The following is a 27,113-nucleotide window of genomic DNA, read 5'->3' on the forward strand; positions in this document are numbered from 1 at the left end:
GTGCTGACTGGTGGCAAAGAAGGCATGTATGTGAAATATATGTAAATAGCTACAGCCGTTTTACATACACTAAGAAATTGAAAGTGCCCTCCAAGTGTATGTGAAAATGCCGTATAGGCTCGAATTTGGCTCGAGGACCCAGCCGAGCTGAGTCAACAGTGCCAAGCTCCACTCGGTTCGACTCGTGTACACCTCTCCTAACAACAAATTTGCTCCAAGAGGGCCCATCTGACGAGCTGGGCGTCCTGACTTTTTCTCCAGAGCCCACACGCGAAGCCCAACGGCTGGATCCGACACACGTGTGTCAAGCTGGCACGTGTGGGAGCAAACGTCATTTTCTACGGGAGTAGCATCTACTAAGGTCAGTCCCTGATGGCAAAGCAGAGAAAATGAGAAGTGGAATCGCCTCTCTCTCATCATCTCTTCAACCTGGAAATCTCCTTCGCTCATCCATCTATCGCCCAAAACCTCTCTTTTCCCATTTTGCCCTTCCCATCAGTATAAAAAGCCCTAGCCTCCTCAACCTCGTAGCAAAATCCCCTTTCTCTGTAACTGCCATGGCTGCTGCTGCTCCTTCCAAGGCCGAGCTAGCTAGGGTTCCTCCTGCCATTCAATTGCCGCCACCTCCAATCTCCAAGGCATGGAAATGTCTTCCTCTCTCTCTCTCTCTGTCTCTCTCTCTTTCTTCATTCCCAATTTCGATTCCTGAAAACTTCAATTCTCAGCTTTCAGATCAAAATACGGTTGCCTGTGCTTTATTTATTTATTTTTAAATCCGTTGATTTTTTACTAATCTTTCTGTAAATGATAGATATCGAATTGCCACCCGCGCCAATCTCCAAAGCATGAAAATCTCTTCCGCCTTTTCTTTTCCTATCCCAATTTTGATTTCTGAAAACTTGGTTTCGCCACTTTTAGCTTGAAATACGGTTGCTTCTTTTTTTCCATTTTTTTTTAAAAAAAATTTCGTTTGTAATATTTCCGGAATTTGTAGATGTCGAGAAGGGCTGTCGATGGGCTGGGCTGGGCTGGGCTGATGACTTGCTGGATTCGGCCCAGATTAGTTGGGCTTGTGTGGATGTCAGTCCCATCGGTCAATGGCATTTAGGGCCGTTAGATAAGTGGCCCCGTCTCAGACGTATAAGTTTGATATCCTGTTCAGGTCAGCTGCTGGAGTCCAATTCCAGTTTTGGTTATACAGTTCATTAGCCAGGCTTTCTGCCTGAATTGTGGGCCAGTGGAACCAGCTGAGTTGCCAAGTGGCCTTTTGAGGTCGATAGCATATTGGGTTGGGCTTAAGTAATGGCACATGTGCCGGATTGGGCCAAAATTCAGAAGCCCACCACAGTTGTGGGCTTGCCTTCGCTTTACTAGTTCGGCTTTTTGGGCTGTTATTAGATTGTACTGTGTAACCATGTTAGTTATAGAGAGATGATGATTAGTTCTCTTAGAGCACTATGAGTTACAGTGCCCCTAGTTGCATAAGGATGCATGATCTGGTCGATTGATCCGGATTGCTGTAATGTCCTTTTGCAGTTCATTAGCCAGGCTTCTGCCTGAATTGTGGGCCTGTGGAGCCAGCTGAGTTTCCGAGTGGGCTTTTGAGGTCCATAGTATATTGGGTTGGGCTTAAGTAACAGCAGATGTGCTGGATTTGGCCTAAACTCAGGCGCTCACCAAAGTTGTGGGCTTGGCTTCGCTTTACTAGTTAGGCCTTTTGGGCTCTTATTAGATTGTACTGTGTAACCATGTTAGTTATAGAGAGATGATGATTAGTTCTCGTAGAACACTATGAGTTACAATGCCCCTAGTTGCATAAGGATGCATGATCTGGTCGATTGATCCAGATTGCTGTTATGTTCTTTTTCCATTACAAATGTTAGAATACAAAAATCAGACTGATCGGACAACCCTGTCAATGTGAAAGTTGGTGATTATTAACATAGAAACCATTTTCCAAGCAATGGTGTGATGGTTCAAATTGTCTGGTCTTAGTGATTCTTTAGAACCGTGGGCAGCCCCCCCACTATTGGTCCTTCCAAATGAATGGTTCAAACTGTTGACGAGTCATATTTACCTGTAAGCAGTCTCCAGCCATTAGTTTCTCAGGCAATAAATTAGATGGCTAGAATTGTCTAATCATTTTATTTTTACATGCTGGCCCATGAATTAGGGGCTGAACCTAATAACTGGCTCAAATCGATTGATTGGACCAAGTGTACCTATGAACTAGGAGCACTATTACTTGGTGCTGTTGGATCACTGGCTCATTTCTCTTGCTTGTAGTATAAACTAAAAATGGGGATCCACTATCTAAACCCATCCTGGTTGACAGTTATGCCTCCCTTGTACTTTTTGGAAGTGCGATAGTGCAAAGATGCATAATCGCCTTATCAAAAGTAGAATAAAAAAATGTCCACAGTTCCAGTGCGTTTTTGTTTTGTTGTAATTCCTTCTTCTTCTTCTTCTTCTTCTTTTAGTAGTTAAGGTTGTGAAAGAAAAGGGCCAGGCCAGGGCTGGTGGGGTTTAATGAATTTTAGTATCTACGTGGCTTAGGAAGTGGGGCTCACCATGGTCTTGGGCCAGGCTTTGGGTGGTCTAAATGTAGGCAGGTGGGTATGGGTTGATCCCCGTCACCAATTGATGAATAGCTGTGCCTGAATTAGCCCTAATTCCTGGCTGAAAAGCTAAATGGCCATGTCCATGACTGCCACACATTGGATGATCTGCTACATACCATGGAGGAGTGCTAAAAATATACTTGCTCATGTGGGACTGAAGGGGGCTTTGCAGCCCATGTGCCAATGTGGCACACGTGCAAAATCCAGGCCATTCATCAAGTAGGACCACCACAGTTGTAATGAGATGTGGTAGATCCTTATTATAATGCATTTGCATGATTCTATGGATATCAGGGATTTGAATTTATTGCAGATATTTCCTGGAAAACTTAATTTTTACAAACATAAACTTTACAAATTTTAGACATCAGCATGTTTAATCGTTGCTCGCCTTTAAGACTTCCTGTTTTGAGAGAAAATGGGTTGATAAATAAGTAAATATCATAGTGTAGAATATTATTCAAAGGATTGGAGCCACATAGGTCAACTTGAATTTAAAGTGCTGCATGGGAAGTGAAGCTGCCAACCCTAAAGGAGCCAACAGCATTGCAGGCTCATAGTCCTGTGAAATATTTCTATCTAAGATATTAATAGGCGTCCTTAGTGAAGGTGTTAATCACTTCATGGTTCTCTTATTATTACGTCACTGCTCTTGCAGAACTCCATTTCCTGCTGTGGTAGCTAGCTATCGTATCCTATTTCATTGTGGACTGAGACACTGAGCATGCATAAAATGGAATCAGTTGCATTGATGATTTCATCTAGGTTTTCTGTTTCAGTTCAAGATTGCTCTCTGCCAGTTGTCTGTAACTGCAGACAAGGAGAGAAACATTGCTCATGCTCGCAAAGCCATTGAAGAAGCGGCTGAAAAGGGTGCTCAATTGGTTGTCTTGCCTGTAAGTTAAACTCATCAGATATTTGTGGTGTTTCGAATCATGTTTCTTGTTTTTCATGGAATTCCTTATTTATCTGATGAATGATGAGATATTTTGCATATGAAATTGAGGAGTTGCTGAAATACTGAAACATGAATGGCACAAGTTTGTTTGGAAGTTACATTGACAAAGTTAAAAAAAAGAAAGCTGAAAAATGTGAGGTGGGACTTTGTCTGACATCTTACTACAAAAGTCATTCAGTTAGTGTGTTGAATTTCTGGTTGAACTCTGCAACAATTACATGCTGCATGTTTTTTTTTTTGCCTTCATGTTGACAACATGGTTATGGACTTGGCTTAGCAGGGACTATCTGACCTACATGCGGGAGTGAATTGAGTCTGTGTCAGTGTCACTGTTCTCCTTCCCAAATTTATGCTTTCACATGATTAGTTGTCAGCTGAATCTCTTGACTTGTCATCACAGCATAATTCTGGACTGGGCTGTGTGTACAATTTGAGGGGCAAGTCATCTACACCATTGTTGTCAAATGACATATGTGATCATATGTGACTCAAGGGGGGCAGTGCATATATGTGATCGCACAATCACATATTGAATATGCAATGGCAATTTGGCATTATCACATACTTATGGCATATGCAATCTCATATTTCTGTATGTGACCACATAATGTCCAACAGTCATAAAACCACATATGCGGTATATGCTGTCAAAATGGCATATGCGATTGCATATGATTACACTGATCTACATGTGTATGGTCAGCTGGAAACTAAATTAAAGGCTTGCCTTTTAATTTTGTTGTTTCTTTTAGCCTTATCCCTAGGTGGTGCAACCTAGATATTGAGTCCAAATCGCAATGAAATGAACACGTATACATTCGCAAGGAATATTAGAGTGGAGGGGGAGAAATAACTTTATTGATATTCATATTTCTTTTCTTAAAATACCCCAAACTATTAGATTGATTTCAAATCAATCAATAATATGATAATAAAAATCCTACCAACAAAGATTTGGCCTAAAATAGCAAAAACAAACTACTTATTCTTTGATCATATCTTCTGCATCAGCCCCCCATCTTTCACAAATGGAAAATTGATCTTTGACATTTAGGCCTCAAAATTTGCAAGAAATAGCCCATAATCAGCACATGTGGGGCCCTACATCACCAAGAAGGCCAACTCTTGGGTGGATGCTCTAGCTAAAGAGGGGTGCTTCTCATGAGTGTTTGTAAATTGGCTGCAGTTATCCATTGTCTTATTGGATGGTGGGTGGCCCCTTTTTTTCAATATAATTGAGTTTCTTATAAAGAAAAGGTCATCTATATTAACTATTGTCAATTATTATTGCATGAAGTTCATGGAAAATGATCCTTAAAAACCTCTTAATATATGAAAGCACTCTTTTTTAACTTCATAACAATTTTGATGAACTAGACTTAACAACCATGTATTGGTGAGTGGCTTCATAATTCTTAGTTGTTGTACCAATAATGTGTGTTGGTGCTTGTATTCAGGCAAAACATGATTTTTCCAGATCATATTTTGTTGTGTATTAAATTTTAAAAGGGGGGTGTATAGAACAAAAATATCCAACCATTCTTATTCTTTCTTGATAATACTTTATTGGCTATTGTGTTTTCGCAATCATGGTTTCATTGTTTCAGGTCAACTACTTGTTCCTTTTCTGCTTTGTGGATGATTGAAAATCTCTTGTTTGCCTTGGGAGAGATATTGGTTTGACATATTTGTTGGTCTTTTTCATGCTAGGAAATATGGAATAGTCCATATTCAAATGACAGCTTTCCTGTGTATGCTGAGGATATCGATGCTGGTGGTGATGCATCTCCCTCATCTTCTATGTTGTCTGAAGTTGCTTGCAGCAGGCGGATCACGATAGTTGGTGGCTCCATACCAGAACGTTCAGGTGATCGGCTGTACAATACATGTTGCGTATTTGGTACAGATGGAAAGCTGAAGGCTAAACATAGAAAGGTATTGATTAAGCTTTCTTTTCATGCTGATCACTGACAGGTGAAGCCTTTTTTATTCACATGGTATAATGAACATCGAATCTCTTGTAATTCTATTGTCAAGCTTTGCAAATGATATTGCTCTATCTGACCCCTTTGAGAGTTGTATCCTGGCTCCAGACTGCAATTTGATTTGTTGTGTGGACATTACTGGCACTTCGCTTCTTCTTGCCAAGGCGCAAGCCTTGGCCATGTCTTTGTAGTTTATTCTATGATCAAGGTTCTGAAGCTTGTTTTGAGATTTTGAGATCTGCCTCCACCATGTTTGGAGAAGAGTTAAGTTAAAAGCCATCAACCTTTTGAAACCTATACCATGTTTCTTTAGGAGCAAACCTCCTCCATTATATGAACCCCTCTCGAGTAGCTCAATAAAGTGGAAAAGATGAAAATGTCCTTTATAGGAATTCAGCTGCAATTTGAGCACTACCACATTATAGGAAATGCCCTTTGGATTTTGTCTTCTCTTCTTGATTGAACTAAACATCGAGGATTCAATTTGGTTGTAGTGAACATATCCACAAGTGGACATGCCTTTCATTTTTGCTTCAGCATCTTTAGCAAAATACTCTGTGATGTGGTTCATTGCAATAAAATTTTGATACAAGTGAGGTGTTGGATCACAGATACATCTTTTTGACATTGATATTCCGGGGAAGATTACTTTCATCGAATCAAAGACTCTCACAGCAGGGGAGAATCCTACCATTGTTGACACAGGTTTGACATGCTTGCTTGCACAGAGACCATCACAGTTATGCTTCATTCTGCAGCCCCTATGCTGCTTAGCATATTTGTTTGTATATTCAGTGCCAGCATCAATATGCAGACTTAGTATATCTGATCGTACTGATCCCAGCTTCAGTTTGTGGCTTTTGTAGTATATGCATCATTTGTTCTAATTGATACCCTAAGAGTTCTTTATCACTTAATTCACTTAATTGAGGGAAATGGAGAACAGTTTTCAGCATGGTTTTAAAAAACAGTTACATTACAGCCATAACAGAAGTTATGTAACGGTGATGGTGGTTTCCATTGCGTGATATGGGGTGTTAATGCCCTCGTTTTTTTTTTTTAAAATGGCCCGTAACAGGCCTGTAACAGGCATTCTTTGATCTGTGGGAGTCTCCTGGGTTATGCTGGATTCGATCAACTCCTCCTTTTGGTCTTGGCTCAGCAATTCGGGTGGTTGCTTCCCATCTCGCAAGTGGAGGCTGTCACTGCTGGCCTTGCTCTGGTCTATTTGGTGGGAGAGGAACGGCCACATGTTCAGGAACATCCAAAGCTGTTCCATCCCCCCCTCCCCAATGTTTGGGTTTGGGGCTTTGTATCTTTTCTTTTTTGTAGTGTTTGTAGTTTCTTTTCCTTTTTTATAGTTTATTTTATTTTTAAAATCCCCTTCTTGTTTATTTTTTGTTTTTGGCCTTTGGCCCTAATAAAATGCATCATCTTTAAAAAAGAAGAAGAGAGGCCTGTAACAGGCTGATACGGGGCTGAAAGTTTTTCCTTTATAAAGTTTCGACCGTAACAGCTGTATTGTAATGGCCATATGTCAGGCCATTTCAGCCACCATTACTGTTATTGAATACCTTGGTTCAGTATTTGTTAATCTAGCTCACAATAAACTAGAATGGCTCTTGACAAAGAGGCATTATAGGGTATTGATCCTCAGCAAATGTATAATTTTCTAAGGCTCCCAAGTTTGTGCATGAAGGCTCATGTATGGTTATCCAGCCTATAGCTGGTATACCCTGCAGAAGTTACTAAAACAAGCATTTTGACTCCTGCCTTCTGCTCGACACAACTTCAATGCTAGTCCTGTTGGAATATTTGTGATAGGCTCAAGTTTTGATGGTTTACACCAAAATTGTTCTCAACATTTATTGAGAACTAGTTATTCTATCAGGCTTATGTTTTTTTTTTTTTTTTTTGTTTTTTCATGTGTATTCAAAACCTATATCTTTTTTTATAATCTTTAGTAATTATTATTATTATTATTTTTTCCGTTAATGTTATATTTCCTATTTTGATTTCTTGAAGATTTTGTGGATGCCTGCTAGTAATGGGTTTTGTTGGCGATGCCTCCTTGTAGGGATGGAGTGACCAGAGGGTCACTCGATGTTTCCTGTTGTTTTCAGGGTGTTCCCCCCTTTTGCTTTGCTTTAACAGATTTGTCATTATCTTCTCCAAAAAAAAAAAGAACAAATTTTGTAGATTGTATGTATGTTTAATGAGTTAAAACTCTTTGCTGTACATTAAGAACTGAATTCATATTTTGGGTGCAGAGGTGGGGCGTATTGGTATAGGCATTTGTTATGATATCCGGTTCCAAGAACTAGCAATGTTGTATGGAGCAAGAGGTTTGTTGCTTTTGCATTTTGATATATGATATAGTAATGTCTGATTTTACTCATGTATCTTTGCTTGCTGTCTGTCATCTTATACTTTTTTTTTTCCAAGTTATAGGTTATGGGAATGTGTGATTGTTATATTTTGACTTTGCTGATTCTGACATTGATATGTTTTGCTGATGATCAATGTTTGATCATCTGAATACCAGGTGCTCATTTGATATGCTATCCTGGTGCATTTAACATGACGACTGGTCCCTTGCATTGGGAATTACTGCAAAGGGCAAGGTAATGATGTATTGCTGTTCTTATCCAAAAAAAGGATGTATTCTGCTACTTGGTTTTTATTGCTTTCTATTGAGAAAATTTGCTAATAAAAAGGGATGGTTTAGCATACAAGATGAAATTTATGACATATGCAGCCATTGCCAAGAAAGAATGCTCAGAAAGAGTTATAGATGGAGTGAAAGTGGGATAGGGTGCATATAAATGATATTTCTAGAAAGTTTAGTCTTTTTCCCTTTCTTTTTAAAGATGAAGGTTATATAAATAAAGAGAGTTGGAAGTTAAAGTTTTAGTGCTCCAGAACATATTAAGTACGGAAAGCTTACAAATATGTCCATGTGTGTGTTCGTGAATGTGTTAGCACATGCATGCTTGCTTACAATATATGTAGTTTCAATCCAACATGCACAATCCTTCAAAAATAATAAAAAAAATAAAATCAATATGTACGCATACATTTTTTTATTGGTACGTGCAAGTTTTGCTTAGAATACCTCCAGTTATAACTTTCTTCTAGGTAGCGTGTTTATATAGTGTAAAGCGTTATAGTGTAAAAAAATTTCATCAATATCTTTATACATGGACAATAGCTTATGGGAGGGAGTTTCAAAGTAGAAACTTGTTCTGGTGCTGGATGGGTGCCTTTCATAGGTGGTCATAAATGGATAAAATATCAAATTAAAGGGGAAACAAGAAGCAGAATATCGGATATAAATTTATGAATGTGCTCATGGATGGTGCATCTTTACCTATTTGCACATAGTTGCACACAGGACTGTCAATGGGAATAGATTTATTTTATTTTATTTGAAGAGTGATGAAAGTTTTATGAAGAAAGCTTGCGCAGGAAAAAGCTAGGCCGAAAAAGAATACAAAAGGAAGCCCAAATAGAATCCCCCCACAAAAAAAAAAAAAAAAAAACCCACCACAAAGCCAAGAGGACAAGATGCCAAACTACTTTGCCTTTCTTCCCAACCCCTTCACCACGCCAGGCCTACAAAAGATCACCAACATTGGTCGGCATAATCCATGGGATGTTGAATAAAGCAAGAAAATTTTCTCACACCTTGAGGGTGAAGGGGCAATGAATAAACAGGTGGTCCTTGGACACGTCCATGCATAAGGTGCAGATGTTGGGGATGATCATGGATCTCCTTTGAAGGTTGTCTATCATCAACACTATTTGCCTCCCTACTAACCAAGCAAAAGTGGCAACCTCAAGGGGGCACCATAATGGCAGAAGAAGAATGCATGACCTTGCTTTGTATCCGACCCATTTTTTCGTAGCATCTTCTAGAAGGAGCGAATTGAGAACTGGCCCAAACTAATATTCAAAAAGAAGAAGAAGAAGAAGAAGAAGAAGAAAAAGAAAAGAAAAGAAAAAAAAAGAACATGCCCGAACTATGAGCATGCCACACCATCGAGTCATTCTCTTCGACCATCGGGTGGAAGAGTTGTAATCAATCCAATAAATGGATGAAGCCATCCATTTTCTCATCCTACAAGCCCCTTTTACATGGAGGTGACCGAACCGTCAAGGCTTCACAAATGGAGGGAGAAGCATTGAGCTACTGTTAAATTTTTTTTTGAACGATGAGCTATTGTTAGGCTACCTCCCTATTTGGTGAAAAACGAGCCAACCTCGGGAGTTCCTCTTGTAAAGATCTGCCCCCACACCAAATGTCCTCCCAAAATGGGACTCTACTACCGTCCCCAGTCGATAAGGAGATTCTTTCTCTAAACTTTGGAGCCAGCAAGGCGATCATCTTCCAAGTGCACGGGGCCTTGTAGAGAGCAAACTCCACTCTCCATCCCCCATCATGAGTACCAAACTGATTTCTTTCCACATCCTCCTTTCTTCGGTGCCAAACCGCCTAGCCACTTGCCTAGGAAGGCAATGTTTATGGTTTGTGGTTCCCTTATGCCCACTCCACCTTTATACATGGGCTCGCAAATCTCCCCACACTCCAAAAGATGATATTTTTGCTTATCTTTTGCCCCCCTCCACAAAAATCTCTCCTTAGCTTCTCCAATCTATCCAAGATAGATGCAGGCACCTAAAGAGATGAAATATAGAGGCATATTGGAGAGGGTAGTGTTAATTAGGATTTAGGCCTTCTAGAGAAGATGTTGACTTTTCCACCTAGATAGCTTCCTCTTGATCATCTTGATCATCATGTCTCATGGGTGCTTAATTGCCTTCCCGATGCACAACAAAAGGCCTAAATAGGTAAAGGGAGGAGATTCAACCTTACATCCAAACACCTTGGCCAACATTGAAACCTCGTCTTTGTCCATGCGAATGCTTAACATTTCACTTTTGTTGATGTTAACCTTTAAGCCTTAAACTGCTTTGAAGCACCGAACAATTTTCCTTAAGTTGTCCACCATTTGTATCGGCATCAAATTTTCATTGACAAATTGAAGGTGAGAGACATGAACTCCCATGTTCACCACCCTAAATCCACCAATGAGATTGGCCGCATGACCTTTGTCCATCATGCGACTAAGAGCTTCTGCGATGATAAAGTAGGTAAGGAGAGAAATGGTCTCCCCTGCCCGAGGCCTCTTGATGCCTTGAACAATCTTTTGGTGATCTGTGTATGAGAACGGATAAAGAAGCTGACAGAATGCACTCCCGGATCCAATTCCTTCACTCTTGCCTACATCCCATCCTATCCAATAGATAATCAGGGAACACATAATCGACTTGGTTGTAGGCCTTCTTGATGTAGTTTGCAGACAATCCCTACCTCTCCTTCTCTGTACCTAGAGTCAATGTAGTTGTTGGCAATGAGGGCACTCTAGGATTTGCCTACCTGCCATATAGGCCCCTTGGTTCTTCAAAATGATGCATGCAATAACCACTTGGAATTTCGTGGCAAGGATCTTAGCTAAAATCTTGTATCAGCCTCCAATGAGGCTAATGGGCTTGTATTCTTTTAAGCATTTCGCCCCTTTAACCTTAGGTATAATTGCAATGAGTGACGCTTGTAACTTAGCAAACAACCGTCCCTTGAATAACTCCTTTAAAAATCGACCACGTCATCCTTTAACACACTCCAAAAGGATTGGAAGAAGGCCATGGGGAAGCCATTTGGGCCTAGGGCTCTATCCATCCACAAGGACTCCACAACTTCTTTAATCTTTTTCTTGGAGAATGACTTTTCAAGAGATGTTGCATCTGCATTAATAGGCAGCCGAAGCCCAAGTTATCTTGCCGAAGCTGTTTCCACCTCTCCTTGGATGGTAGATTCCTGTAATACTGAACAATAGTGTCACAAACCTGCGACCACTCTTCTAACCTTTTGTCCTCCACTACTAAGTTGCCTTTTTTTTTTTTTTTTTTTCAACTCTTGCGCTCGCTATGCTGTGAAGAATTGCATGTTCTTGTCTCCTTCCAGCCATATTGCTCTCGAATGTTGTCTTCACTTAATTTCCTCCTCCTTGAGCTGGTTCAAGTATTCTATGAATAGCTTTGTACATCTCCCTTTTTCATCATCTGTCAACTCTCTCCACTCCTTGACATCCAAGGCATGAATTTCCTTGAGGATGACAACCGGCTTATGCTTGCAAGCCTTGAAGACCTCCTTTTTCCGAATATTCAACTTTTCTTTTAAAAGTTTGAGCTTTTGATGCAGCCTGAAGCATGCGGATCCTTCTACTTGGAATGATTGCCACCAATCTTTCACTAGCCCCACAAATCCCTCAATTTCCATCTACATAAGTTCAAATCTAAGTGGCTTAGGGCCCCAACTCTCCTCGTCAACCCCTAGAACAATCGAGCGATGATCCAAAATTGGTCTTGGGAGATCCTTCAACTGTGCTAGAAGGAATCTCTCCAGCATTTTCAGGGAAAATAAGAACCTATTGAGACGCAACATAACAACCTCATTCTGCCCATTTGTGTAGGTAAATTTGGCCCCACTCATAGGTAAGTCTACCATTTCGTACCTTTGCATCTAGTTGGCGAAGTCTTTCATGTTTCTAGTGATTCGGGTGTTGTTAGAGTTATCGTGGATGGATTCAATGACGTTTAAGTCCCCACTAATGGACCATTGCATCCTCCACTCTTCGAGATGCTACTTAGTTCCTCCCAAAACCCCGCCCTCTGATTAGACTTACATGGCCCATAAATTGTAGATAGCACCCATTTAAAAACCCACTAAAATCTCCCATAGAACCACTGAAACCAATACTTCTTGCACCAAGTGTGGCAGGATTTGGAACATTGAGTATTTTCAGTGGTTTGGTGGGAGATTTCAGTTCTAGTGGTTTTATGGGAGTATCTGAAACACAGAGTATTTGGAGGCGATTCGAGGCTCCCCATGTGTGTAGACTTAAGAGGCAAAATTGAATACTCCCATAAGAGGTGATTTGAGGCCCCCTTATGGGTGGCGACTCAAGAGTCTTGTTACATGAGGGGATGAGGCTGGACTCCTTGCACGATTCGGAATAGGCACAAGCAGAAGCTCTTCTCAAGCTTCAAGATGGACATGTGTCATTGCCCTCCTCACCTCTGGCCCATTTATCATGCCTTGGGCAACCAACTCCTGCCATGCATTGTTCTTTGCTACCCTTCACCTTCTTGAGCCTTCACATGTCTCCCTCTCCTCATCCCTTCTAGCACCTGATGCCCTCCATGGTCGCCCGAGCCTCGAGCCAAGCCTCCACGGTCGTCTTGTTGCTAGGCACGTCCTGGTCATGTGTTGCTAATTGCAACTCTTGCCTTTCATTACTTATTTCTATGTAACTAGAGAGTGGGACATATCTCACTACCTTTGCTCCCCCACTAGAGACCACACCATGGTCCAAATGGAGAGGGCCATTTGTCCACCTACCCCTTGTGAACCAACTAGTTTCTCACACGTTACCTCTCCAACTTTCGGTGCTTCGTCAAACCACCTCGTTGGTAGTCCTTTCTTTGTCCCTCCTATGCTACTCCCCAACTGAGAAGCTTCCTTTCGCATTCCTCTCCCCATCTACTGGACACCCCCCATACCTTCTCCCTCTCCACCCTAAGTGATAGCCGTACCTTGCCACTGACTATCAATGTTTTTTTTTTTTTTTTTGAAAGGTTACGATAATATTATAAAAAAAGAGAGGAAAAAAGCAACAAGAAAGGGAAAGAAGGCTGCTGAGAAAGCAGACTAACCCCCCCCCCCCCCAAAAAAAAAAAAAAGATTACAATCGATAGGCTTATTAGCGGAAGAAGCCCACTCCACTATGAGATGAGTCACCCTTTGCACAATCAACTCGACCGAGTTAGAGAAACCATTGAAACATCTTCCATTCCTTTCTTTCCACACTGCCCACCAAACTGCCAAAAGAGCCATTTTCCAAAGCTTGGATCTCAACTTTCCAACCCTCAAACCATACCAAGCCAACAAAAGGTAGTGGGTTGAAACAGGAAAAGACCAAGAGACTTGAAAACGGGATAGGATTTGGGTTCAAATCTGATATATGAAAGCATAATGGATGAAAAGGTAGTCCACCGTTTCTTCATCTGCCATACAACACAAGCAAATATTTGTGATACACATGCCCCTCTTACGCATGTTGTCCACCGTGAGAACCTTGTTTTTGCCCACCAACCACCCAAAAACCGCTATCTTGGGGGGAACTTGAAATTTCCATACACAAGAAAGTGAATCCCCTTCCACTGATGGGTGGGGGCTAGAAAGGAAACGATAAAAGGACTTTACTGAGAATTTTCCAGATTTATCAGGACGCCAAATAAATCTATCCATGCTTTGTTGATCCGGATTATTGTTGTGGATGCGATTAAGAAGCTCAACGTATTCTTCTACCTCCCTATCTCGAAGATTTCTTCTACACCCCGGGTTCCACACCACTGCTCCCCCAATAACTAAATAGCAAGCCTCCACAATAGAAGCCTGATTGAGGGCAAGCCGATAAATTTGCGGAAAAGCAAGTCTAAGGGCTTCATCACCCAGCCAAATGTCGTCCCAGAAACGGGTTCGCTCACCGTTCCCAATCGCAATACCAATGCCTTTAAGAATCTCCTCTTTGATCGATATAATTCCTTTCCACAAAGCCGAGGCTTTATAATTGGAGGACTCCTTTGTCCACCATCCCCCTTCTGAATGTCCATACTTGCTTTTAACTAGAATATTCCAAAGAGAATCGCTTTCGGACCCAAGTCTCCACATCCATTTACCTAAGAGAGCCCTATTCATACATTTGAGATCTTTTATACCTGCCCCTCCTTGCTGAATATGCGTGCAAACTTCCTTCCAACTAACCAAATGAAATTTTTTCTTATCTTCCTTTCCTTGCCATAAGAAGTCCCGTCTAAGTCTTTCTGGCATTGCTAGAATCGACACCGGGCATTTGAAAAGGGACATAAAGTAGAGGGGAAGATTCGATAACGCTGCCTTGATAAGAGTTAGCCGGCCACCCAAAGATCATTTCCATCTCACAAGGTAATAACCAAATCTACATTTATACTGACTATCAATGTTACCCTTGGATCGGCAATAACCCTTTTCTTCCTAATACAAATTTGGGCCACACTAATATCTTCAACAACCTAAATTAATAGGAAAGGGCAATGATTAAGTATAAAGGTAAAGAAAGAGAAACAAAACTGATTTCATACTGTTACTTATATTATTTTACTAAAAGTATTGAAAAGATTATTATTATTTTTAATTGAAAATAGAAAAATGTAATAAATCATTGAAAACGTTAATTGATTTTAATGTTGTACTGAAAAGTAACATGTAGTGTGAGCTACGTAGTGTTTAGTGTATGCAAATTAATCATGTAGCATAGGCTACACACAACTTAAGCTATTTTCATGAGCTACATAGCACTAAGGCTATGCTATACCATGTAGCGTAAGCTACACACTACACCGTGTAGCTATTCAAAACATTGGTTTGGATTTACATGTGAGAACTTTATCATATCATGTGCCCATCTACCTGTATCTGTATCTTTTAATCCATTGCTTGCACACAGTATGCTTTGATTTTTATGCAAGTGTTGGTTCCTATTACAATATGTGGGAAAGTTTAGTCATGTCTATAATTCTTTATACTGTAGAGGAATGATGCACCCAGGCATCCCATCTTCAAGTGTGAAACACAAACACACCATGCGCATAAATGCTGCTCATGTGTGTAGGATCTAGGATGTTCATTAGAAAGTCCACTCAGCACGTTCCTTATCCTAAAAATGAGGCCAGGCCAGTCATCGGATGAGCAACACATGGAAGTTGAATCTAGACCATTGGTTGACCATTTTTCTAATTATCTATTTTCCCTCAGATGGTGTGCTCAGCATGTTTTCCTATACTGGAAATGAGGCTGGAGCACTCATTGTCTGAGCAACGCACTCAAGTTGAATGTAGACAATTGATTATTATTTTTCCTAACCATCTGTTTCTTGTTACATGTGTGGCCCACGTGATAAATGGACTGGCCAGGTATTTCACTGTAGGGTCCACCTTTAGAATGCCTCAGATCACACACAGTTGGCATGTTGGCAAATGCAGTTTGTTTGTGTTTGGAGCTTGAAAATCGGGCAGCTGGAATTAGCATTCATCTATATTGTATTATCAATGATGCTTGACTTAGCAAACATTCATCTCTATTTTCTTTCCCATTGGGTTTTGAAAATTCGACTGTTTTCTGTAGCCTTTGAAGCTACTGTTACTTGCTATATTCCTGCTTACTGATGCTTGAACCTGTTTGCATATGACAGGGCTGCAGATAATCAGGTATCTTCATGGAATAATGCATCTTATCTACATTTTGATTGATAAGTTACTTTGGGTATTAACTGTAGATAGAGAAATTATAGGATCCTTTACCTTAGGATATGAATGCTATACTCGGAGTTTTCAGTTTGCTCAAGTGGGTCAATGGTTCAGTGATCGAGACTGTCAGTATTTTAGGCCCCATTCCCAAAAGATATCCTTTGACAGGAAAATCATAACCTTTCAATTTTTGGGGTGCAAATAAATGGCCAATTTCCATTTTCCTCATGAAGCATACCGTAAAAGTGGAATGTTTCCCCCTTGGAGGGAGAGATAAGGGCAGCCCTGAGTCAATTCCTCCACAAACATTTCATTCTCATTGTAAAAAAATAGATTGTCTAAAATAGAAATGAGTAAAGGTCCACATTCTACTGAAAATTGGCTGAAGGTTTTGATGGCTAAGATCTTCCAAGCTGGGAGAGTTTTGGGGCATGATACATTCACAATGGGGCCTAACGTAGCAAAGGTCAAGAAGAGAAATGAATAAAGGTCCTCACAACAATTTCCTTCTCATTGTAGAGAGAGAAAAAAAAGATGGTCAAGAAGAGAAATGACCAAAGGTCCACATTCAACTGAAAATGGGCTGAAGGTTTTGGTGGCTAAGATCTTCCAATCTGGGTGAATTTTGGGGCATGATACATTCACAATGGGGCCTAACATAGCAAAGGTCAAGAAGAGAAATGAAGCTCCTCACAAGATTTCCTTCTCATTGTAAAAATAAGAAGAAGAAGAAGAAAGATGCTCAAGAGGAGAAATGACTAAAGATCCACATTGAACTGAAAATGGGCTCAAGGTTTGGTGGCTCAGATCTTCTGATCTGGGAGAACTTTTGGGGTGTGATACATTCACAATGGGGCCTAATGTAGCAAAGGTCTGGATCACTTAACCATGGGCTCTAACTAAAAATCCAACTATGTCCTTGGGCCAAGGATCATATAACCGTCCTTGATTGTGTCACTTAACACTGGTGGTCTTGAGGTCCCAAGAAAGAGGCAATGGCCATGCTTATACTCTAAGAGGATTAGGGACTGTCTGGAAACAACTTAGTGAAAGGGGTTTTCCCACAAAACCAAATGCATATTGACTTTGTTGGTTGTTTTTCCAAAAACCAAGCGGATTGATTTTTGGCGAGTGGGTTTTTAAAACGGTGTGTAGGTGTCAAACGCCCCTTTTGAAGGTGTGTGCAAAGGGGCTGTAAAGATTTGATGCTCGTTCAGACCATCTTTGCACCAAAAGGAAACATGATTTTCAAGAAAATGGATCAAAGCTCCATTCTGCAGTAGTCAATGTACCAGAAAATTCATTGAAAATTGAGGACATTCTTATTCATCACGCCACCAAGACATCCAGCATTTCATATTCTTTGATATCATCACGTACCCATTTTATTAAAGAAGAGGAAATGTATTGTGTTTATTCAAGCATTCCCTTGGACCAAGAAAATGTACTTGTGGGACCAGCTAAATTGTTCATATGGTAGGTAGTAGGCCCCATGGTGAATGGGGGATGCTCTAAAAATCTCCCCTACAATCCTAGGCATTCAATTTGGTTCCCATTAAATATCGACCATCAGCTGTAATTTTCCATTTCCGTTGGATGTTCGGGGTCATTTGATAGGGAGATATTTGGGCACAAGCTAACTCATTGATTGTAATAAACTAATCAGCCTATGTACTTGACTATTAGGTAGCGCTTGATTGTAATCAACCTATGTAATAGTCTATTACATTGTGCTTGTGGAAGTTTTGTGCTCCCCCATTGCCAGTCCTAAGCCTAGATAAAGGATGGTTGTGTCAGGTTGGCAGCCGTTGTCAAACTCATGCCATAACTTCCATTATCTCTTGTGTCAGGAACGGTGTAACAAGAATCATGTAGCCAACCCTAATTAATTGGGATAAGGCTTAGACAATGACAATGGCGACGATATTTGGGCACAAACTATACAAAGATCACCAAATCGAACAGCTTGCATAATTGTTAGGTGTGTGGTGGGGCCCACCTATTTCTTTTGATCAAGTGCGGTAGTATGCCTCGCTAAGGAAATGATTAATACATCTAGTTTCCTTACAAATCACCGACATGTACTTTTTGTTTTTTTTTTTGTTTTTGTTGTTGTTGTTGTTGTTGTTGCGTAGTAGTGAAAAATATGGTTGTGGACTCTTTTCTGTGCCTTTGAGTGACAGTTATATGTGGCAACATGTTCACCTGCTCGAGACACCAGCGCTGGTTACACTGCTTGGGGTCACTCTACTCTTGTAGGACCAGTAAGTGGAAGCTGAAATCAACACTCAAATTTCCTTATGAGATTGTGAAAACTACATTTTTTTTTTGCTATGCCAAATTCACTTGCAGATCATTAATCAGATAGAGCCACCATGAACGTGCCCTCGCCCAAATTCATGCTGGTCCCCTAATCATTTAGGTAGCATGGGTACATTGAATGTTATCTTATTATCATTTTTTTCTCATACAAGTAGCCTGCAAATGGACTAGTGAGATTTCTTGGACAGGGCATGTTCATGGTGTCTCCCACCTTATCAATTGTCTAGATATTGCATGCATATGCCACTTTGGAACTTGTGTGTGGATCTCTTCTTCAACCTTTGCTGGATATTCTTTCTTCTTTCTTGAATGGTAAAGAGACAAGACAAAGTACAAGGATGGTGGTGAGGGGTGATGATGGATTATCCCATGGCCTTCTAACCCAGCTAGGACTCAGAAAAGCTAAACGGGCTGAAAATATCTTGCACATTGCAAGGACAACACTTCTCGGATTTTTAAAATTTTCATATCTCCATCTATCTGGAATTTAGGGCCCAAATGGGAAATTCTGAATGTGTTCTTGAAGGTGAGCAAAGTCCTCAATCTCATTATCGAATAAATTCCTATGGAAATGGGGAGTCTGCAAGACATCGTTCCCTGCCGATGAAGCACATTGAGAAATGGTGACTCCCTTGTTTCCTGTGATTTTGTAAAGGTGACTGAACTCTAATACCCGATCCATCATGGACAACAAATGTGATACCCTTTGAAAACTCACTAATGCCTCCTACCATGACTTTCCATATTCACGAAGCTCTATAATCCGATGAACATGGATGAACCATCCTCCTACCTTGGCACCATATATGCTACTAATAATTTGCTTCCATAGACAATCATCCTTGGTCTCATGCCTCCACAACCATCTGCCCAGCGATGCACGATTTGCGAAACTTCTTAACATGTCAAGGGTAATTTTGGTTGTTCTCAAAACTATGGAAGCTTCTATCACTTGCTTGGTGTTGCAAATGCTGGCTTTGAGGGCCCAAAGCATTGAGTGCCTTATCTTCCATTTTCTGATGGTAAAAAAGAATTGAATCTCTTCTGTTTTCTTGGCAGTTCGGAGAAGTACTTGCAACAACAGAACATGATGAGGCGATAGTCATAGCGGAGATTGATTATTCACTACTCGAAGTTAGAAGGTACGTGTGTTCTAACTTAGGACTCTACTATTGAGTTTCAGGATCATCAGTTTCTTTCCTGATTTGCTTATTTTATTTTTGTTCTACATTTGTGCAGAACAAACCTTCCACTGGGAAAGCAAAGGCGAGGGGATCTTTACCAATTGGTCGATGTCCAGAGGCTTTCTTCTCATTAGTGACCCATGGTAATTTCGGCCACATGCTATAAAATTACACAAAGGGGTGAGAGGTTTGCTCGAATGCATCTTGATGCATTACAATAAGATACGTTGGGCCTCTAGCTGTAGAATTTAGGCTTCTTTCAGTGATAAGACGGTTTATTTGATAGGGTTCCCCTTGGATAGCGGGTGCCCCCTCCCCTCCAAAATTTTTTTAAAAAAAAATTGTTTGGTGTACTGTACTTCATTTCAGATCTCATGGATGGTGTCATCTGTTTGGTGGTGTGCAAATGGTATCCATTCATCAAGTGGAAAGACCAGTTATTGAGTGGTTAGGGCCTGTTTGGATAGGGAGAATCCAAAATGTGGATGTGGAAAAGCCCTATGGAATCCAACAAAATTCTATTGTTTGGTAGTTTTCTATGGAAATGTTAAATGGTCCATGGTCAAAATGGTGAGGGCTTTCTCATAACCTTGGAAATTCTCATAATATTGGAAATTGGTGATATCAATATTCACTTGATTTCCATGGGAGTGGGGATTCATTTTTAAGGCCTGGTTTGGGATCAGGGAAATGAGAATGTGCATTTGCATTGAATTTGATGTGAGAAGTCCCAAAGTCCATTATTTGGAATCAAGATACAGATACATTGATTTGGGAGTATTAATTGCAATGTCAGTTCTAATGCAATGAAGTAGCTTTTATTGCTTTTAAGAAAGCCTCTCATTCTGTGGATTTAGAAAGTCTTTAGTTTGTAATGGGACAAGGATTGCATCCAACAGTTGCCGTCGCACCCCCTCCAATGCCAATGAAAAAGTGCCATGTGCGCATCTGGCACAAGGCCCACGATAAAAGGAAAAATTGTCATTTAATGCAGGAACTCTGGCTTTTTACCATGCCCAATGCTACGTGGCGCTCTTTCATTGGTGCTGGACGGGTTGCGTGACGGCACCTATTGGATGCAATCTGCACCCGATTTTTGGGGGATTTGGATGTGCCTTAGGTCCCATTGATTCATGTGGATTTGAATTTGCAAAATCCACAGTTTTGGCAAATCCTCCAACTAAAAATAAACGGTGGAAATTTGAAATCCACGGATTTCAACAAATACCTGTCGCAAATTCCTCATCCTATTTTTGGAGTCGTTGGATGTAACTTCAGTTTCATTGTAGCTGTGTGCCGTGTATGAGGTTTTGATCATCTGAACAACATGACATATGACCCACCCCTCTTGCTCCGACATGTGTTCATATGGGTTGTTCATCTTAGATGGGTCGTATGGCAAAATCCCTGTAGCCAGAAGTCACAGTGTCCAGACAAAGGCAGCTTGGAAACTGGTCGTTTGGAGCTGATGCTTAGAACACTAGATGGCCCACTTGGGCAAATCACAAAACACAAGATGAAAACTATTATATAAAAGTAAAACCCAAACATGGAACAATGGGGGAGATCCATGTATTGGAGAAAATTTATACATAGGAGTTCACATTCAAAGTCTTGTGTGTGTGTGTGTAAAATACTTGCTAATACTCAATGACTAGGAGTCCCACTAATAGATGTATATTACCACCATGTCTCAAGTACCCTATGACCATTGATAGCAAAAACACTATAATGTAGCAATATGTTTGTATTGCATGCGAGACTTGTGGACTTTAGAAGGTCATATTTATGCTGGATTTTTAACATCCGTAAATTGGACTTCTCAAAAATTAATATCCACTTTCTTGTCTTCTCAATTGCGATAACTGTCATTGTCATATGGACTGACGTGTGAACTACATCTAGTGATCTTGTTATTTATGTTAAATGCATATTTTTTCTAAATTTTAACCTTACATGCTTTATCTTGACCTTCAGCTTTGGATAATAAGTGTTCCTACATTCTCTTCATCTTTGAATACTTTTGCTTTGTCACCTTCACCAATGGATTCTAAATTTAGAACTATCTAATGCCATCACATACTGATATTTTAAGACACGGTGTTTTATCAATACATTCATACACAAAACAGTTCATAGCTTTTTAAGTAGAATACTTCTTTTCTCATCCTTCTCTCCATTAATGAAATTCCCTATGACAGACTCGTTATTACGGTCCATCTTGTCAAAATTGATGCGATCAGAATTTAAGTAATTAGAATCTATGGGTCCTAAACTGGTGAAACACACTTTTGAGATTTCGAGATTGTGGAACCCACTTGTATCTTTGAAATTTTCTTCAACCAACTTCAATTCTTTGATATTCTCCATTTTTCCATATTTAGAAAGAAAAAGAAAATATTCAATACCAATATCCTGATTACACATTTTTGGTAGACTCAAAACCTCCGTCCATATTTTCTTCCTCCTTTTCCATGACACTAGAAGTGTCACAAAATCTTCACTTTCAACCTTGTTCAGTTCATAAATATCATCCTCATGCTTGAACTCGGTAATTTCCTTTTCACAAATTCATCCAATTTAAAATCACCAATCCAATAGTCTATATGCACTTGTAAAACACCACTTTTTAAAGAATGTTCTTCAAATTTATTCCAAATCTGAGATGGATAAACTACAATCTCCACGTGAGTTCGGACTTCTTGACACACCATCTCTGTCAAAACTACCAGTGCTTTCACGGATTTTTTTTTTCTCTCCAATTTGTCACAACTTTCCAAAGGTCATAACTAAAAGCATGTAATTTGCTAGCGTTGCCTGTATTTAACACCACCAAAAGGAACAATCTCCAATATCTCTTTCTTAGCACTTGCTACTAAATCTGAATTCTTGAATTCTCGATCTACCAATCTACAAGTCTAAGAAACATTCCAAGAACAATCTTAAAAGAAAAATGGATTAAATTACTTTAGATTCGTGCCAAGCTCACTCAGTATACATGCTTAATCAACACTGCCTTTCACCTTGCCTCTTTTTCAGTAGGAAACTTCTTCGCGATAGCATACGTGCCAAGAATGCCACATGCACGTGCGGAAACTTTTGAGGAACGCCTTCTTGCACCCTACTTGATGCCATTTGAAGGTCCATTCTATCCTATGCTTAGAACACTTGATGGCCCACTTTGGAAAATCACTAAACACAAGATGAAGTTACTATGTTAAACCCAATCTTGTAGGAGGTCCCATGTATAGGAGAAAATCTATACATTTGGAGATCATGTTCAAAGCCCTGTGCATGTCTAAGTACCCCAAGTTAAGACTAGAGATGGCAAAACCCTATAATATAGCAATACTCTGTATTGCGTAGGAGACTCGGGGACTTCAGAAAAGTCCTATGAACACTGGAGTTCCAACAGAAACAACAGTCTACATTTCCATGCATGGACAATGTAAGGCCTCAAACTTTGTAGGCTGTCTCTACGGTGGGACCAGCCAGATGGATGGTCATCCCTGTTTGCTGGGCCATGAGGGTAAGCCCCCCAAGCAAGCCTCTTTTCTAGTAACCCTTGAAAGATGAAGCATCTCTCTACTTGAAGAGTACCTCATCAGCTCTCAACTCCCTACCTTTTACCGTGGATATGTATTGGGCACTTAGATAACTGGACTGTGTATTGTGTCTTACTGCCCAGGAATACGATGATCATGTGATGGGCCCTACTGAAGATGAGTAGTAGTGCAAAGGACACGTGGAGGGGTTTAAGAAGTATTTGGCAGCTACCAGCTAGGGCTGCCAATGGGCCTTGCAAAATCTTCAAAGAGTCCCAGACTGTCAGGCTAGGCCTAAACACTTCAGAATCCATGCCAAAGCCAACTTCAGGCTCGGCATGTTGACAACCCTACCAGCAGCCCACATGTGAACTTGGTATTCTTATGCGGAAAGCATGGTTTAAGGACTCGGATACACAGACTAACTAGGTGGGTCCTGGGCCGCGTAGACCCAGATGAGTTGAGTGCAACTCAGACAAGTGGGCTGAGACGCCTCATATCTCGTAAATTAGTAAGAAATTTTTTTTATAGAAAATTCTAGAAAACTGGAAATTGGGGATTGGACGACTTTTAAATGAAAGATTGTTTAATATATTATCTAAAAGGAAAAAAAAAAAGAGATTATTTTTCAATAAAAGGACTATTTTCAGTTAAAATCTAAATTTGAAATAAAATGGTTTTCATCATCATCATTTAAACCTTGTCCCAACTAATTTAGGCTGGGTGCATAAATCCTTTTTTGATGTCCCCTATCAATGACTATACCTTCATAACTTTTTAGGAGATACTGCGCGGTTTCTTGTGGATTTTGAAATCCAATGTATTTGTGGGCCCCATGTTGATATATGTGTTTTATCCACACCGTCAATCCATTTGAATATGGAGGGTTTTGGGTGGTTGTCCAAGGTTTTTGACAGTGGCCCACTTGTTGTATGTCTAACAATCATGTCAGGATGGATAGATGTCACACACATATACACCACGTGGCCCTGCAATATGCCACGTGTTTGAAGATCACCTGGGCCAAAAAGGGACTCGCTATAGAATAGTAAGGAGCTCACCATGCTATAGAGTGGTGTGGATTCCTGTGGGGCCCACTGTGATGGATGTGTTTTATTAACGCCATTCATCTGTTGTTACAGCTCATTCCACACCATGGGAAACAGTGGGAATTGAATGCCTATGGTTGAAAACTTGCTGAGGACCACAGAAGTTTTAGATGAACTAATATTTGTATTTTACCTTCATCCATGTTTGTGTGACCTTATTAATAGGTTGGATGACAAATAAACATTACTGTAAGCCTTAGAAAGGTTTCAACGTTGGACTTCAAAATTATGGAAACTCTTTGGGAATTTTGAAATTTTTTAGTAAAATTCTACAATAAACAAACTACAAAGCCCATATGATGTACTAAGTTATCCAAAATAAAAAATAAAAATTCACACGTAAAAATCCGTTTTCATCACAACTCTCAAGGTCATCTGCAAAAAAAAACCTACATTTGTAGGCCCCGCATATCATGGAAGAATCCGTGGACCACATCAATTTATATCCACAACAAAGCCCACTCAAAATAAGAACAAAGAATCATCAAAATTAACGATTCTTTGATTTTAGAGAAATCACACAAAATCACCCTCAATATAGTTAGGCAGTTAAAGTTTTATTGCCTTTAGCTAAAGGTGGTTAAACACTTTATCTTAACCACAATCATAAATAAATAAATAAATCATCCCCATTTGATAGTTAAAACCTTAACTAACTTTTATCCAACTATTAACAAAAAAAAAACCTGAGTTAATGGCCATTCAACACACCATTAATGCCCTAACCTCATAATGGCCATTCATCACACCATTGAATGATCCAACTGCATCCCAATCCATGACCTAGCCCTTTAAAATCACTTCAAAGTTAGTCAAAACCTGTCATATTTCTGATTAACTCCAGGCCATTGATCACAATCAAGGTACTGAATTTGAACCTACTTGCTAGTAGGTATCTACATATCTATATTATCTATCAATTTTGCTGACAAAAGTTAGGACATGAGCCAAAAAATGAAGTAGATCCAAAACTGAATTGCGCGACATGAGAAGAAGCAAGAGGGATGGAAACACTCACCATTGAGCCATCCAGGGGCCATGCCATCCAAATCATCCATGAGATCATTCCCACAAGGTATGTTTCGATGGTCAATGTTGGATCTCAACTTTTTCCTCTTGGGTGCCCCACGAGTTTTGGATCCCTCTTATTTTTGGATTCATATCCTAAAATAAGACGAGAAACTAATGGATGGAGTAGATGTAACAAAGTCAACATGACAAATAGCAAGTGAATAGCTTTTTAAAGGTGGATTGTCGTTGGCTCTAATCTTTGTGGGGCGCACTGTAATGTGTCTGTTATATTTTGTTCATTCATCAATTTCACCAGCTCATTTTAGGAAATAAGCACAAACATGAGAGACGTGATTGCCTCATGATTCTTCATAACTCCATTGAGATGTACATGTTTTATCTACACTGTTTGTTCATTTTCACCACTCATTTTAAGGGATAAGTCCAAAATTAAGGCAAGACCACCTCACAGGAAACAAGGGTGATTGAATGGCCACCATTAAAAACTTCATGGGGCACATGCCATAGAAATCTGAGTAACTTTCCAAGGCAACCAAGACTCATATAACTCTGGGTAAGTTTTCAAATATGGATGTTCAATCTCTATTATTCCTTTTATGCTGGGACACTTGAGTTTTCGATCTGCCTCGATCCTGGGGCTGTCCTAAAATAAGCCCACCAACAAACAGGGAGAATATACCATGTACATCATGAAGGACCACAAATAATGGACAAATTTTCAAGCTGAATTAATCGTATGCCACGTAAGCAATTTTTAACTTCATTCCTAAGTAAGTGCCTGCGCATCATCTGTCATAGTCTGGCAGAGTATAAAACTTTTTCTCCACATGAATGGTGCAAACTAACATAAGGGGGCTGTGGCCCCTCAAAATAAAGGAGGAAGGGCAGAGTATCTAACTGTCCATTTCACTGACCGAGGCTATTAAAGAGAGGCATGCGACACACGTGATAAGTCACGCGTGGGGCTGTGTCTTGTCTGATAGTGAGAGAGAAACAGAGGATCTGTCAGACAAAAGACTCCTTCCTCCATTATTTTCTCCTCTCTTCTCCAATGAAAAGGAGAGGGAAAACACTCGGTTAACTCGCGTTAGTTAGCTACCGTACATAAAATCCATACCGTCCATCACGTCCATCACCGTTTTTTGAGCCTTTCTAACAATAATTAGAATGACTAAACACTCAGGCGCGCCACTATTAAAACATGTATACCTAAAACCTCTATATTCACGAGTTATGGCCAATTTGAATTTCAGAATGATGTGATTTTTGGGTAATTCTTTCATCCAGATGAATAACATCAGATGAATGGATTGGATGATTTATAAATACCAAGATAAGTCCTAAAAAAAACTAATGGTGGATGTTTCATTTCAACCATTTCCTGTATTGTGTCCCAACCAAGGTTTGGATGATCATGATTTGTTTTTTCGACGGTTAAAATAAATCAATGTACCTAATAGACGGGTTGGATCTAATGAAAATTTCACACATGTATCTCTCTGCCTACGAAATTAACCTCACTTAGGTACCTAGCGCGAGTTACCCTACAGCAGCTCGAGAGAAAGAGTCTATCTCAGTGTACCTAGGGATTACCAAAACGTCTGTATCATTATCTCCTTCTCTATTTTTCTTTCTTTTCTTCGAAAACGAAAGCCTCTCTCTCTCACACAAAGAGACATTGTCTTCTTGCTTCTTTAACGAAAGCTGCACGGTCTCTGCACGTTGTCTGTCTTGTCTTCCGCTACAAGCCAAAACTCCAACCCCTTCTCTCTCTCTTTCTTTTTCTCTCTAACTCTCTCACTCTGTCTGTTCTGGTTTTATAGTCCGCGGCCTATTAAATTGAAAAGAAAAAGTTTGATACTCTGGTAGATAATGATAGATGATACACTGGCACTTAAGAATTGCATATGTGGCATGCGATAAAGTCAATTAAACTGTCCAAATTATGAT

General features: G+C 40.0%; 1 protein-coding gene across 3 annotated transcripts; it reads left to right on the plus strand.

Annotated features, from left to right (window-relative positions):
* The first annotated feature begins 351 nt into the window (after positions 1–351).
* Positions 352–23,097, plus strand: LOC131228252 (omega-amidase, chloroplastic). Of its 3 annotated transcripts, XM_058224161.1 has the most exons (11): positions 352–638; positions 3,401–3,517; positions 5,290–5,514; positions 6,176–6,269; positions 7,835–7,909; positions 8,110–8,188; positions 15,917–15,932; positions 18,155–18,235; positions 19,353–19,435; positions 19,533–19,620; positions 22,517–23,097. In XM_058224161.1, exons 1-10 carry the CDS (start codon positions 390–392, stop codon positions 19,609–19,611), a joined length of 1,098 nt encoding a protein of 365 aa, XP_058080144.1. In that variant the 5' UTR covers positions 352–389; the 3' UTR covers positions 19,612–19,620; positions 22,517–23,097. The 3 variants fall into 3 exon arrangements, with proteins under 3 accessions (XP_058080144.1, XP_058080145.1, XP_058080143.1); XM_058224160.1 differs by lacking the exon at positions 22,517–23,097 and having other exon boundaries at positions 353–638; positions 19,533–20,116; XM_058224162.1 differs by lacking the exons at positions 15,917–15,932; positions 19,533–19,620; positions 22,517–23,097.
* The last annotated feature ends 4,016 nt before the right edge of the window (positions 23,098–27,113 follow it).

Source organism: Magnolia sinica, chromosome 15, assembly GCF_029962835.1.
Source record: "Magnolia sinica isolate HGM2019 chromosome 15, MsV1, whole genome shotgun sequence".
Classification (NCBI taxonomy): Eukaryota; Viridiplantae; Streptophyta; class Magnoliopsida; order Magnoliales; family Magnoliaceae; genus Magnolia; species Magnolia sinica.

Coding starts and splice junctions, on each gene's coding strand:
- LOC131228252 (XM_058224161.1), top strand. CDS start 390: ATGAGAAGTGGAATCGCCTCTCTCTCATCATCTCTTCAACCTGGAAAT. Junction 3,518..5,289: donor CTCAATTGGTTGTCTTGCCT/GTAAGTTAAACT, acceptor TTTTCATGCTAG/GAAATATGGAATAGTCCATA. Junction 7,910..8,109: donor AATGTTGTATGGAGCAAGAG/GTTTGTTGCTTT, acceptor TCTGAATACCAG/GTGCTCATTTGATATGCTAT.